Source organism: Porites lutea, chromosome 1 (assembly GCF_958299795.1).
Source record: "Porites lutea chromosome 1, jaPorLute2.1, whole genome shotgun sequence".
NCBI lineage: Eukaryota > Metazoa > Cnidaria > Anthozoa > Scleractinia > Poritidae > Porites > Porites lutea.
The window spans coordinates 45303592-45319790 of NC_133201.1; the positions used below are offsets into that span (position 1 = coordinate 45303592).

A 16199-nucleotide genomic window follows, 5' to 3' on the forward strand; every position below is an offset into this window, starting at 1 on the left:
CACTAACTTAGAATGTACTTATTTCTTTATAGTTAATATGGCGCTGTGGAGAAACTTAATTTCTCTTCCAGTGTTGACAGTCTTTATCACCAGAACAGAAATTTGGTATCTCGAAGCGGCTGTGTAATGTTCTACTTATTACATAACACCAATGAAATTCCAAACCATTTAACTTTAAAATATATTTTTTGCAGCGATTGATAATTTTTTGCTGCAAAATGCACGATTTATCATACATGTGAGGATTTCATGGTATTTCTTTGGTGGTTATATAATAAGTCACAATTAGCGTCGACTGACAGTAGTATTTTGTGCTTCCATGGCAGGTGAGTGTGACATGAGAGGTCCGATTCTTCGCGGTTGGGGAAAAAAGGAAAGGAAAAACTTCTTGTAACGCCGGCCATAATTAGGATTGCTTAGTCCATAAATAAATGGATTAGCACAAATGGTGATGAAGTTGAGAACTGCCGTGAAATGGTGGAGTGTAGAATCTATTTTCGCTTTACCCGCAGTTGCAAAGATAAAGAAGATTTGGTTTGGGGAATAACATATGAGTAAAATACAGGTCATAATGCCGATCATTCTTGTCATCTTCCCTCGTAGTTTGGCCTTGCTCTCCGCGGAGGCGACTGGGGAGTTGTTTGTCTTCACAATCATATGTATGTACAGTCCAATCATGGAAAGGCATGGAAAGAACAACTTCATGATAATAAGGAACACAGACAGAGACGTGCGGAAGATAGAGCCTGATGAAATAAAGTTGAATTTGCAGATGTCATTGGATGATGAACTTGGTTCATAGCCGACGTCAAACAAGTTTGTTCCAGTTAGACCAAATGACCAGAGCAAACAGAACAAGACGTAACCCATGAGTCTCTTTCCCTTGAAGATTAAGTTATATCTAGTAGGTTTTACAACAGCAACCCATCGCTCTACTGTTAACAGCAATGTAATGTAAATGGAGAAAAACACGAGTTGAAAGAGAAACACTCGGCTCCAAATCGTTCGACAGTAGATCTCTCCCAGAACTGGATTGGTTGGACGAGGAATAAGGTCACCAAGGGCGAAGCGCGGACTCGTGATCAAGAGAATGGCAGTCAGCACATCTGCTATGGCAAGGCAAAGAATGAAAGCGTTGTAGGACTTTTTCAGCAGCTTTTTGTCACGAACAAACACTAGAATGGTCAACGTGTTTCCAAGAAATGCAAAGATGGAAATAATACAAATGACAATCTGGATTTTGGTAATTCCACCGACATCCATTGCTTGCTTTGATCAGTGTGGGGGATAGATATTAAACTGTGTCTAACGACCTCTTCATATGATAAATCATACTCTTTTAGGCTTGTGTTGATAGGTTCTTGAGTCAGCTATGCTATGAAGGACCAGTTGTAAATGTTGACTGATGTTGTTGTTGTAGCCCCATGACGAAATCAGTATCTAAAGTGACGGAAAATCATTGAATTCATATAGTAAACGTTAACAAGATTAATCGTGAAGGTATAAAGTACTGACTTCTTTATTGTCTTATTTAAGATTTAGAGTGAAAATAATGTAATGTATTATGTCACCTACAGTTGATAAGTCTCTAAATTAGAAATACGGGACTCTCGCGAAAATGAGATGGTCTCATCAGCCAATTTCTAAGCAGATATATCAGACGTCGATATAATACGAAGTATACGAAGTATTACATGTATAAACATAGGAATCGCTGATACACGTTTAAAATTCTTCAAACGTACTTTATACAAGATGAAATGTTCGTTGCAGGTAGAGAATATTAAAACTACCATTAAATAAACGGACTAAAAAAACAGGTAAGTTCCTCAACAGAGACGGCACAAGTTTTGCCTGGTGTTTATTTGTTTCAGCTCTCTATGACTGATATAACATGTCCTGACCTAACAATGTAGCACCACCGAGAAAGTTAGGACAGAATCACCAGCTCAGTAATAAACCCGCTCTTCAGTTGTATTATCTGCTTGACCTTGATCGAACGAGAGTGATGCGCATGCACAAATGACGTAATTCAAAATGGCGCCAAAAATTGAGACAAACAACAACAAAAAACTCGCTGAGAAGGTCACTTCCTACTGAGTATCACAAGATTCCCAAGATTAGAAGTATTAGGAATGTAAAAAATCAGTTTATTTTAGGTATATATACATATAACAGGCATACTGAGTTGCGTTGTAAAACTCCCTTCAGATAAGGTGTGCGTTAGTCACACGAAACACGTAGGATCCATTTTAGTCTTTCAGGGGCCGCTGGTTTCAATTGCTTTAGGGAGGGGGCGGGAGTATGAGGGGGTCTCTAGCTATGTTCGTTTACTAGTATATCTAGCTGTTCTTAAAATGCTACGAGTAACAGATTTGGTTGAGCAAAGTCCATGAAAGTTATTATCGCCAAAAACCAGAATGCAGTATGTATTCCGCTTTTCGAGGTACAATATAAGATTCGTGTTGCTCGTTTCTGTACAACACTAGCAGGTGGCAAGAGGCCTAGTTGACTCCTCAGAGTTCTTCGTCAGTTTAGGTCAATTCAAATGCCTCTAGATAAGTGGGGTCGCTCGCCGGATTGTAGAGGGTGTATCTTGTTTTTTAAAACCTTATTGTCTGTTTACAATATCTGCTTCGTCATGAAAACCCCTTCTGTTCACAAAACCGACGAGAGAAAAGCTGCATGGTACTGTAAAGTTCACTATCGGGATATTATGTCCATTTTTAACCACAAGGCTCTTTCGAGTGTCCATTAAAATTGTAAATACGGCTGTTAAAAAACAGGGTCACAAGATAAGCTCTAATCTTTACTAGGCAAAACGTAAAACGTCATTTCTTCGTTAAAATTCACGCTTTGTCACAATTTTTCTCTTTAGACAAAAGATAATAAAACAGCAAATCTGGCATATTTTATAACCGTGATTGGCGCCCGAAATGCTTTTCCGTAACCTTACACAGTATGATGAATTCAAACCGGTCATTCACAAAAAAAGCAAAATAATCAGAGCGCAATAGAGTTCTTTAGGGAGTATAGTCTAGCTGGCAAAATAGGATTTAACTTTGTCTAGTGTTGCACTTCCTTTATCACTTCTCTTAAAAAGTGTACTTTCCCTGAACAACGTTCTTCGTCCTAAAGCTTTTCTACGAAATGACTCGGAGATCAGCTTGTGGTAAGCAGGAACTACTTTTCAATCTACTTTAATTTAATGAGGGGGGTGAATAGGTCCGCAGATCGGCGGATTTGGCCTTAAAAAGCTCACGGATTGTGGATTTCGGCGATAAATTGAGCGGATTCGCGGATTTGAAAAATACCGTGGATCGCGGATCAGCTGAAAGTTTTGGCCCGGTTTCCGGATTCTGTCAGTCTAGAAGTTCGGATCGTGGATCGGATCATCAATTTTCTGTCGGCCTTGGTCAATGTGCTGGTGTTTTGTCGGCTAACGTTTCACTTCCGAGGAGACTTTCTCGTTACCCGACTCATACGTTATACATGAATTCCAGTATAGACAGCGTGGCGGAAATGACGTCAGGCAACCTTGCCATGGTTCCTGCATGGTGACACATGGTTCATGTAATGGCAGTAATGCTAAGTGACCTGACAGGATCTGTGAATGCGTTCGTGTAGCCTGCGTAGCAAGCGTTTCCTCGCGAGGTTCGTCTAGGAGAAGAGCAAAAAAAAAAAATGAATGACGGGGGAGGGGGAGGGGAAAGAAGGAACCGCTTGCCCGCAAACCCCACGATTTTGAAAAACTGCGTTCGCCCACGAACGCAGCTTCTGATTGGCGCGGTGCGTGTAATGTTGATTACTTAGCATTCGAAACATCAATCAAACCAGGTATGCTTTGTTTTCGTGCGTCACAGACCTGGTCTCATCTGATTTGTGGTCGCAGATTACAAATGCTTTGGACTGATATTTATTTGAATCGTGTTTGTGCGAAGGTTTATGAGATCAGAGTCTTCAAAGTATATTTGGAGATCGAGCAGTAGAGACTAGGGAAGGCCAATTTATTGAGAATGACGGCGTGCGGATCTGACTGGAAAAAATGGACTGTTTGCTGGAGATAACATCAACATAAATCAGAACATCGGTACTAGCTAAAGCCGCCATGGACAAGCGATTTGTCAGCTTTTTGAAGTGAAAAGATTCTTTTTGTTTATTGGAAATTTAGCGGCATCTATTGTAGAGAACGTTTCGCCACAGGCTGAAGAGCAGCCGCTCTGCAAAACTTATACCCGGCGGAGTGAATTGTTCCGGACAAATAATTTTTGACATGTCGACAAGGTTTCAGACGAGATAAAGCCACACAATAAAAAACAAGAAATTCTGCAGCAATCACTCATAGGTTTAACTTTCTTTTATCGTAAATCTTTTTTATTACAGTTCTTGCAATCGCCTACAACGTGTTCTATTAGAGAACAAAGCAATTTTACAAATCTGGTGATCCAGGGGTAATCTGTTCGTTATGTTTCTATTTTGACGAGCTGTCAATTTTCAAATGAACCGAACCGTGAAATATCAAGGGGCGTTTTCCAGAATCGTGGGGTTTGCGGGCAAGCGTTTCCTCTTCTCCCCTCCCCCTCCCCCTTCAACCTTTTTTTGCTTCCGCTCTAACTTTCGCGCAATAACTCGATTGGAAACGCTTGCTACGCAGGCTAGCGTTCGTGTAAATTCCGGTTTAAATTGCAAAATGGAAACTAGAACTATCGAGTGTGTAGCCTTTTTCTACCACGAAGGTGCCAAAGGCGATGACTTTATTCAAAAAAATAAGTTTCGATACTGCGTCGATTCCAGTCAGTGGGGAAGTGTGGTGAAGCTAGGCGAGCACGTTCGGTAAGCTTTATATTTGGTTTATACATGAACTGATATAGATTATGTTCTTCGAAGCTATTTCAGCTAGTTTGCTTGTCTTGATCGTTAACTTAATAGACCTTTTCACGGTTTCTCTCGCCATCTTGGTTGAGGGCAAACACGGCAAAAGATGAACCATGGAAAGTACTTACTGGTAAGCAAATTACCATGAAGTTGAGTTCTGCCTCTTCCAGAAGCATGTCCAAAGTGATGTCAGTAAGTAAATTTATTGAAAAATCTTTTACGCAATACCAGATACTTTCATTTTGCAAGCTTGCAGACTATTTGGTTAGTTAAATCTGTATTGTTGGAAGAAACATTATAAGCTCTGTCCCTAATGCTTAATGTTTTGAAGCTGTAACGAAAACTTTTTAAACATGAAGTCCCGCATCTGTTGCGATTACAGAACAGCTATATCAAGTAATTCATTGTTTCATGTTACAACGCTACTTTCTATATACCACGAAAACTTTTTAAAGTAACACGGATTGGGATTTGAACAAAAATTAAGTCGGATCGACGGATCGGGCGTTAAAATACCACGGATCGGCGGATTTGCATACCGCTATTCACTTAATCTATCTCTAATACGTACGTACTTATTTCAATCGATTCTTTCTAAAACATAGAACAAAAACTTTAAAGTTTTCTGACTTGTCATTTAAGAAGGATTTGAAGAACGCAGTTATTTGTCACAAAATTTAGTAAAATTTAGGCACTAGGCCTGACCTGGCCACAAAATTGGGCGAAACATAAAAATAACTAAACCCATTACGCTTGAGGAACAATTTAATGATACAAAAACTACAAAACGGAGCACTAAACACAGATGGACAAATGTTTGAAGGAGCCTTTAGACCAAACAACAATTGAAGTGCTTGAAAGCTGTTTAACCTAACAGTTTTTTTTTAATGGGTCTCGTAGTTCGTCTCTGTTGTTTGGAAACTTAAATATTGAACAACGCTCGGGAGACATATTTCCTTGTCACAAAGCTGTGGTTTTGTCATGCAGTACAAGAAATTTCTTCGCCAGCGTAAAAAAAGTCCGTGGAAAGAAAGAGCGAGTACCTGGGGAAAATAAAAATACTGAACGTAATTGACTGTGCTGGCCCGATGAAGCCCTTTTAAGACCTGCGTAAATACTTAGAGTGTTCTTTTTGAAATGAAAACGAAATAATCATTTGACAGAGTTCTATAATTTTTTTGTTCTTGAGCCTTGTTGGGTGGCGAATGGCACCTACAGAGTCAGGAACAAATAACGTTTATACAATCTCGAAATCTCGATACCACCGAGAGACTTTCACATTGTCAGTTCCGAAAAGTTGTTGTTCATCACTCTGTCCTTTTCACAGCTCTTTATTTTTTGCACTTAACTTAAGGTGTCAACATATACACTGTAAAATTCCGCAAATAAGCCACGGGGCTTACATTTTTCAAAGGCCTTTTTTGTGGGGGTTATCTTTGGAGGGGCCTTTATTCGGAGGGGCTTATTTAATATACGAAGGGAAATTTGCGTTTCAGAATCGGCTAGCTTAGTGTTGGAGGGAAATTTGCGTCTCAAAATCGATTGGGCTAGCTTATAGTTGGAAGGAAATTAAACTCGCCTTGAGGATGTAGATCTTTCTAAAACTTAGCCATGCAAGTACTTTGTCTTTATAGAACAAGGAAATCCAAGCCAAGAGTGAGGAGTGAACTACGCAAACAGCAATAAACTGTGAAACTTTTTGACTGCAATCATTTTGCACACTAATAGTTCTCTCACTGGCAAATGCAAAAATTTATGTGTTACTGCACCGTTTTTGCTTTGTTTCATTTTGTATTTGAGGGCAATTTCTAAGTACAAGCTCTCATGGCTTATATTCGGAGGGACAATTTAACGGAGGGTTTTTTTTACGTTACGAGTTTGGAGTCTTAAATTTAGAGGGGCTTATTTTCTGAATTTTCACATATTTTGCGAGCTTTTGTAGTGAGGTATCCGGGCTTAAATCAAAGTTAGGCAAGGTACCTATGTCAGTATACACATCAGTTATAAAGCTCAGTGAACTGGAGTATACATCCCGTCACACACTCACCTACTCATGTACCGACCGTCCTCTTCAAGCTAAGCAATCATTTTACCGAACTGTTAAGACTCTAGCTGTTTATATAACTTTATATCATTATCTGATGATCCAAATCAGATGGAGGAAAGCCATTTTAAAGCCAGGATAATTTGCAATACAAGACGTTTTTCTTTGAGTCGGTACAGAACAAAGGTGGTGTTTATCGGGATTGGGAACAGTGATTAGTAGTTAAATTTGGCCGCTTTAATGACAACGTACCTGACAATATAAAAAGACTAAAACTAAAGTGGCGGCTGAGCACCTAAGTTCGTGGATATTACATATTACAGTTTTAGCCCTTTAAAATGAAAAAATGGGCAAGTAACAAAAAAAAACTTGATGCCAAACACTATCATCGTAAGAAGTTGTACATCGTGATATTTAATATAAAAATGAGTAGATGGAATTAACTGATTTTAAATTGCTGTAGGAATATTTAACATATTTAATCAGAGACAGGCTTTTAAGTCCATTTGTTGAGTTACTTTTTAATTATAAGTTCGCACGTCACTGACATGTTTTTCCTTTTTTTTACGATCATTTCACCTATTTGTAAGTAATTAAGTTTGCACCGTTGCGTGCGAACACATTATTTAGTAGTTCCGACCTATAGCTAGTTTTCCCCTCTGTGAGTTTGATTTGTATCAGCAAATCAGAGTTGCCATATATCACACTGTCAAAATGTAACCAGAATTTCTCTTTGCTAGAAAATGAATTTATTCAACGATTTATATATCTTGGGTTAGTACTTTAATTACAACAGTAAATTGGCTCGTCGGTCTGGAATATTTCAAAAGCGACTTGTACTGCCTCAGATTAGAACTGCTTTGATCCCACTTCGCCAATTTCGACGGGGAAAATGGAGAGTTTCGACGTGGTTGCTAGAAATGAACGCTTTTGGGCCTAGTAATAATTAATTTGGAGCGCTTTAGAACCAAAACTTCGCTTTGGCACTTAGCCAACAAATAGTAAAGTTTCTATAACATTTAAAGTTCAAACGTTTGCCCTAAGCACTACACTTAAATTTTCTATTTCTTTTTTTATTTTAATGCCACCCAGAAAAAAACCCCCAAAAATCACTTTCGTTTGATTTATCAATCTCGTGTCATTTGAAGTTTTAACTGAGTGTGTAAATTGTGTAAAATTTGAAACTCATCCAAGTCTGTGCTCGCACACGAAAAGGCCTTTTCCTTTGCAAAAACCAGGCCTGGAAATTAAAAGCCTGTAACAATAAGTTTCATTTGCATGAGAATAAAAAAAATTTCTATCAAAGACTTTGCAATTTCGCTAACTCTGAAAAAGAGGTTAAGGGCGACTCGGAAATGGACTCATGGAATAACTGCTATGTACTTTTAACTCGAACAGCGAGAAGTTCTATAACATACAAAAGAGTTCTTACAAAAGTACATCATAAATTATTTATCGCACATTAGAGCATGGGTTTTCTTGTCTTGAATTGTAATTTCTCTCTCTTTTTTAGTCGCTGACATCCGCGTTAACGTATTTCAAAAGTCTCAAAGGTTACTATACGGAAAATAATGCGTTTCTTTTCATCTTCCTGTACACTTAATCAAACTCAGTCAAAGGAGAGGCATCAGGACACCCGGCAAGGACTAGTTCGTGCTTTAGTAAAAAAAAACACGATAATCCATATATAACTTTATTTTTATTTTTTCCAAGGGGGAACGGTAATGAATCCTGCGATCTGGTTAGTTCTTGGCTCGGTCCGGTCTTCATTACCTTTAGTTAGTATGCTTGAATAAAATTAAAAAAAAAAAAAACACGATCAACGCATTGCGCTTTGCATGTTAGATTTTCATCAACTAGGACTCCAAGGGATTTATAAATAGATTCCCTTTCTGTGGATACGTATATTATTTATCTGACACTATTTCAAGTTTAGGGCGACTCCCAGCTATCAACTTTGACATTGAGAGTCAGTTTCTTCACCTTTAGCCGTGTCTGAATTCTGTTTAAATTAGAATTCATTTTGACTTTTATAGCTCAGAAGTTTCAGTGCCCTTGATGAGTAGAACTGGCACATCAGGGAAGATCATTTACACATAAAATTAACTGAAGTGGGCCTAGAATCGATTCATGGGGGGTTCCTCAAGCTAAGGTACAAAACCCAGAAAGTTTGCCGCCAATTTCAGTTTTCTGTTTTCGAACAGTAAAATATGATTTACATTTAAAACCATTCTAACGTTGAGACCTAACTCCATAAAACTCAATTCTTTCTGGAGAAAGAGAGAGTGGTCCATGGTGTCAAAGGCATTTTTAGATCCAAAACGAACACACAGTTAATGAGAGATTTATCTATATTTTTAATCCACTCATCTCTGGTTTGTTAAATTTTCATTTTAGTCGTTAGCCTTTGTATTTTCATGATGGTTAAATCTTTAAGTCTGATTGTAATATTTTTTTTCACTATTTTAGTCGTTTAGCCATTTCAGACTTTTAGCTTTTAAACCGTTAGGTTGATTGTAATTAGTAGTTTTAATTTTATTTAATCTTAGTCAGAAGACCTCCCTGAAAACCACTCAATGTGACGGGAGCTTCCTCTATAAAGATTATTAATTATTGCTATTATTAGGTATGGGAAAGGGCTAACATTTTCCATGGAAGGAATATTAAAGGAGTACCTTTTCTGTTAAGCAAAGGCGTGCAAGTGGTAAGGGCGTAAAACTCGGGGCAGAGCCTCGCGGTGTAAAACTTTATTGAGTACAGTACTGCCATGTAGCACAGCAAAACCTGTCGTGTTATACGACATAAGTACGACTTGGTTTAGTCAAAAATCGTTCTGCTGCCGTGCTAAAGGCGAATTTGATTAGATGAACTGGGTTCGGCACCGCAGTCGAGGGCCAATGAATAACGATAAAACTGTACACCTTCTATTATTGTTCTATAGTGGATGGCTGAACCCGCCGTTCTCTTAAAACAATGTCCAGATTAGCAGCATCAGAACCCCCTCGGAGGACTTTAGGACACAGAGAAAATAGAACCTTCTTGTAGCGCCGGCGGTAGGTTTCGTTGCTCAGTCCATAAATAAATGGATTAGCACAAGTAGGGATGAAGTTGAAAAATGCTGTGAAATGATGAAGTTTGGTATCCAGTATCGCTTTTCCCGCGTGTGCTAAGACCAGTACGATTTGATTCGGGGTAATGCATATGATAAAAATACAGCTCGTTGCACCAATCATCCTTGTAACCTTTCCTCGCAGTCTAGCCTTGCTCTCCACAGATGCAATCGGGGAGTTGTTTGTACTCACGATCATGTGTACGTAAAGCCCAATAATCCTAAGGCACGGAAAGGCCATTTTCATGAAAAACTGAAAGGTAGAAAGAGCCATTCGGAAGGGAGTCCCCTGCAAAATAATTTCAAACTCGCAGATATTTCTAGATGATAAGTTTGGTTTATACACTGTATCGGCTAAACCAGCTCCCGTGAGAAATAACGACCAAATCCAACAAACACAAATACAAAAAATAAGTCTATTTCCCTTGAAAAAGTTGTTATACTTGACAGGTTTTACAATAGCCACCCATCGCTCCATTGTTAACACCAAAGTAATGTAAATGGAAAAAAACACAAGCTGGAAGAGAAACACTCGGCTCCAAATTACCCGGCAAAAGATTTCACCCAGAACTGGATTGGTTGGGTAAGGAAATGCGTCACCAACAACAAAAGAAGGGTTTGTTATTAACAGGATGGCCGTCATAACATCTGCTATGGCAAGTGTCAGAATCAAAATGTTGTATGATTTCTCTAGCATCCTTCTCTCTCTAATGAACACTAAAATGGTTACCATATTTCCAGGAATTGCCAAGGTGCAAAGAACGGAGTACATGACCTGAGTTGTGTTAGTTATCCCGCTCGCTGCAATGGCTTGTGACGAAGTTGAAGACGTTTCCGTTGTGCTAATCTTGTTCAGTGAAGAATTCATGGTTTCTTTGGCTTTGGGATTTACTCTTAAATAGGTCTTCTTGTGCTGATTTTGAATTGCACGCTGTCAGAATTAAAATACCATGTCATTCAATGCATGCATTCTCTCGAGATTTCTCTATTATAGGTCCTGTTTTTTTCAGTTAGACACAACTTTTCTGTATAATGCCCCAGGGGCACCTAACGACCAAATATTTCCAACTACGTCCGATTAGGGTTAGAAGCCTGTTTGGATAATTTGGAACTTCCCTGAAATCTATTTATCTCTTCCGATGTCTTTGGGGAATTTTCGTCGTCATGAAAGTTTTAGGCGGCTTTTTGTCTCATCCGAAACTGTTAGCATCTGTAATGCTGGGTCAGGTCAAAAGTTTGAGGAAATCGAGTAGCCTTACTTTCATTAAAACCTTCTAGGGGACGCCTGTTTTGTCTTTATGCCGAAATTTTCAGGGCAGCCCTTTTAAAGATGAATTACAATGTCTTGGTGATAAAATCTTATAAACGCAACCTCCGACGAATTTCTCGAGCTTTAGGAAATTTCTAGGCAGTATTTGCTCCTTCGAACGGTTATTTTACAGAAAAAAAGTCCCTAGGTGCCTCTGAAGCCCTGGCGTAAGAGCACGGCATTTGTATCCATTTCTTCACAACGAGAAAAAGACTTACTTCTATAGACTTGGACATGATACAAAATTAAGGCGACAACATAAAATGATATATAACATGATATGTAAATAAGAAAAATGATTAATAGTGATATACTTTAGAAAGAAAGATTGGTTGTTAAGCAATCATGGTCCAATAACGAGCACTGAAGATATATGCCCATCCCCAGCTGGATTTGCATGCAAAACCGTTTACTAGTACATGAGGACAAACAAAAAGTATTTATCTTCAGAAGAAGAAAACGGTTTTAGTCCGTTTGAACTGATAAAAACACTGAAAGCAACATTGAGAAGACAGTCGGCTAAACAACTGGCATTTTAGGGATGAAACGCACAGTTATTAAAACGTTGTTATCTGGAGCTAAAAAGGCGGGGAATGAAAACATGCCTACCTTGAGTTAAAGATTGTGAAAGTACATTCTGCACACTTACCGATATACTAGAAAAATTTATAGACTGCCATACCTCACTTTTCGCGAATTAACTGATTTGCTGAGAAGTTATGTTTGATAATCAGCTTTTCAGAATTTCTTGTTTTATCCTAGGCAAAAAAGTTCAAATAACTCAAGACAAAGTAAAAAAGCTTTTTAGGTGACAAATAAGCAGCACTAAAATCAAAATTTGTCGTTTTTGGTTGAAACAAAGGGTGGTATTAGCTACAAATCTTAACTTTGTATATAAATTGCGGTGACATTTGATATATCAAAATTGGCACGAAAAGTTTTTTTTCTTTACCTTAGGCGCTTTTCAAGTTCGCATTTCAGCTCTAATATTTGTTCATGATCGTGTGCTTTGAAAATAGAAAGTAAGATAACCTTCTGTTGCCCTATTTAGGCTATTCCGTGTTGTCAAATACTATGTTTTGCCTATAATTAGTTCTTTTTACAGTTTATTTTTGTCTCAAACGATTTATTAAACTGAATGGTTGACTCTTGAAATTTCATAAAATTTTCTTCTCTGTGATTGGTGATATTGCTAATACAGTTAAAACCATGGAATTAATATTAAAAGTGGGATTATCGATCACGGATTATAAATTAATGCATGGTGAAAAGCGACTTTGGAACTTTTCATCATCAGATGGGAGAAGAGAGATCAGAGAAAAGCGCCTTGGTTTCGCCATTAACCCTAAACTCTCACGGGAACTCTGAAATACGCCTCCTTTTTCTATATTTAAGGCCGCTGGGGACACCTATCTACGAATAACTTCATAAGGCAAAATTTTGCCCGTGGAACATCTTTTAAAACGCTTATATCTCGGCTGTTTTAAAGGCGATTTAGGCAAAATTTTACGGAGACATTGTGAAATGATGGAAGGTTAGGAGTGATGCTTTTTATTTGATAGATCGCGCTTTACAACGGAAGAGTTACGGCCATCCGAAGACAAAATAGCCGAGGTACTGACTATTAATGAACGGAACAAGGGTAAGAATGTGTAAAAAATATTGAGGAGTTTTCGCCGGCATGGGTTCTTTTACGTCCCACAAGACCCGTGTGAGAGAGACCTACGGTTTTTCGTCCTTGTCCGACAAGACTAGAAAGTCTAACCATTTGCAGATGTCATTACAAAGGCAGCACTTTCTTCTCAGTTATTTAACGACCCTGAGTGATGGTCCGGCCGGGATTTGAACACGCGGCTTCCCGCCCAGCAGACCGGCGTTCTGCCAACTGAGCTTACCAGAGGGCGGTTTCGTTGATAGAACCTTTGTGTAAAATTGTGAAAATCGAACGAAGGCAAGACAAATGCCTCCGTTGAGGGTGCGGCATATTGCTTGAAAAAGAATCTCTGTGGAAAAACCCTCATTAAACAAGACCAATTCACACAAAACCAGAAGAAAAATAAGGATTTGTAGATATCAAGTCAAGAAACATACCTTTTACGTCCCATCTCTTGCGTTGAGCATGTGGTAGCCTCTCTCCTTTAAAATCATCAAAAAATAAATCGCGGATTTAAAAGGACTCAGTTTGCTCAGGAAATTAGAAAAGACCGGAAAATAAAAAAGAAAACCATTAGTGTAGCAGTACCTTACCTTTTGATCTCAAAAACAAACACTTCAGAGTCACTCTCTGGACTGTCTTCCATAGCAGAGTCGACCACAGTCCAGGCAGAGTGCCAGCGTTACATGAATGCAAGCGTTGATTTGTATTGTGAGTTTTTCAATACCAGGTTCCTTTGTAGGGAAACAGGGCGATTTACGACGCAAGCACGAAATAGGCGAAGCAACGCACGCCGATTTTGTTCTAGCAGTTTACCTTTTTTGGTTTATTTTGTCTTGTTTTCTCAAGATTTTTTTTTTTTTTTCAAAAATATAAAGTTGTCCCAACAACTTTTTATACGTGTTTTGCTCCCCGTTGATTGATATCAAATTATTATTATCAGGATTTAACTTAACAGAACCATAAACGAAAAAAACATCCTTTCGTAACACAATTTATATATCCAAAATAGTGATATATATATTTTTTCTTGTTATTATCTGCAAATTTTTTTCTTTCCGCATTTTTCTATCTGCATTTTTTCATCCGCATTTTCCCATCCGCATCCGCTGTCTCCATCCGTCATCCGCAGGTATCCGGTCGGCGTTTTACAGACACCCGTTCTCAACTGGGTCCACTAGGGAGGTCAAGCAACGATGTTTTTCAGCTAGTCACGTCAACCGGAAGTGGAGTTTTTGAACCCTTCGGCCTTAATTTGAACAAATTCGTGGCCAGATCGTCTCTATACGAGTAAAGTCATTTAGCAAAACAAATTTGGTAGCGTCAAGGTATATTAAAAGAGAAAAACGCTCACTTCCGGTTGACGTGCGCTGCTCAAGATGAAACGTCGCTGCTCAAACTCCCTACAGTAGTATCTGCCACTTCCACCGCAGCCAGACGTCTAAACGAGCTATGTCACGATGATAGTTGCTGTTTTAGGTCATTTCTGTGTTGGAGTCATTACTTAGTGCCTTTAACCACACACAAAATTCTCCTGTAGAGTTATGAACTAGTAAGATATCAAACCAAGAAGCACTAACCATAATATTTTTTTCTTTGGTGCTTTTGTTAGGCATGGCATTAAAACTTGAAAAAGTTGGCGCCACTTTTTCAACTCTCAATCCATTTCCATCCTTACCATCAGTAGCAACAGACGACAAGAAACAGTTTCAATGCCTAAATATAGTCTTGAATAATTAAATTGGACCATTATTAATTTTTTTTCTCAGAAGGAATTAGTTTACCGTTTAGTGAAAAATCATTCAGATTGGCAAGGTATCAAATCAAAAAAAAAATTAGTTAGGAAAGGGAGAAACAAGTGGTTCGCGTTACTCTGTTTCGAAAGATGTACAAAGTATAGTTGTCATTTTATGAGGCATAAGTTCTTTCTACTCTTTTCAGTTCAGTCTGCAGAGTTTGGTACATTTGAACACAAAAAGTCTAATCAGTTAAATCGTTGAATGTTTATACATGAAAAAGGGACACCATACAGGTAATGTTTTGACCGGTGACATTAAGTTGTACGGGCCGATATTATAGCTGTAATTAAGAAGACGCCACAGCAAAATATAAAAGTATACATTATCAAAATGTCTAATGTTTATTTAAGTGATGACAAGGGCTTTAGGAAAAAGAGCATTGAATAAGTCGTTAGTTCTTTAACCTTATTAAGGGTATAACCTATCATAAATACGTGTTAACTTGCAGATAATTATTTAAAGTTACACCCTTTTGCACTCCGGAAGTGAAATATGATAAAAAAAATCTAACAGTGAAAATATTCCATGAGTACTTTTAAGTACTTCTGATTCTGAAACTTTTAAAGCTTGTCTGGTTTAGTCTGTTACATATGAAAATTCTCGTGAGTGAAAAAGGGTTAAAAATGTAAGACCTCAGTGATAAATAGTAGTAGGATATTAGTGGTATTACAGCTCAGTTTAAAATATACATTCTTGCCTTGATAATTATATACAGCTAAATTACATATAGAAATTCATGTTTGTTGATACTTGAACAACTTGAATATCATACATTTTACTCTTCAAACCACGAGTGACTTAAATTAAGACATATATTAAGAAACAACGTTTTTTCTCATGCTTCCATTCATAAAATAAACTAAACTATTCTCTTTCTAAATAACTATGAATAAATCTTGATCACAAAATTTTATTACATCTAACATTGAAAGTTGATCATTACAACTTCCCGATCTTTGGTTTTCACGAGCAGTAATGCTGTTTCAGACTGAGAATTACTGGAGAGGGAAGTCCTTTTACTGCCTTTCTGCCTGTAAGGTGTAAGGTACATGTAACACGAAGGCTTTCTTAGAAACTAAGGGATAGGGTAAGAATGAGTGATTTCCAGCCTTACAACAGCCCCCTTCCCTCGTTTACCCCTCTCTCTCCCCTCCCACCCCAATTTTTGCAAGAGAGCGGTGTCCGTGTTTAGACGTGGTGACGTATAACATTAGGGTCATAGAATGACTCCAATAAAGACAACAAAGAAAGGTACCTGAAAAACTGCAGAAATGATCAGCTATCCAAGCTGAAGGCATCATAGGAAAGACACGAAGTATGAAAGGGCAATTGCAATCTGCTATTGCTTTTATCCAATTAATCATTCTGACTAGGATAAAAAGATCGGGATCTTTTTTCAGTAATCCTTT

The 16199-nt window shown here is 38.1% G+C and overlaps 1 protein-coding gene across 1 annotated transcript; it reads right to left on the reverse strand.

The window, feature by feature from the left end:
* Window positions 1-285: 285 nt before the first annotated feature.
* On the reverse strand, window positions 286-1263 carry LOC140930551 (somatostatin receptor type 5-like). Its single transcript, XM_073380274.1, has one exon. It carries the CDS (start codon window positions 1261-1263, stop codon window positions 286-288), a length of 978 nt encoding a protein of 325 aa, XP_073236375.1.
* Between the last annotated feature and the right edge of the window lie 14936 nt (window positions 1264-16199).

Excerpts from the sequence above, each read along its gene's own strand:
- LOC140930551 (XM_073380274.1), bottom strand. The coding sequence starts at position 1,263 with ATGGATGTCGGTGGAATTACCAAAATCCAGATTGTCATTTGTATTATT.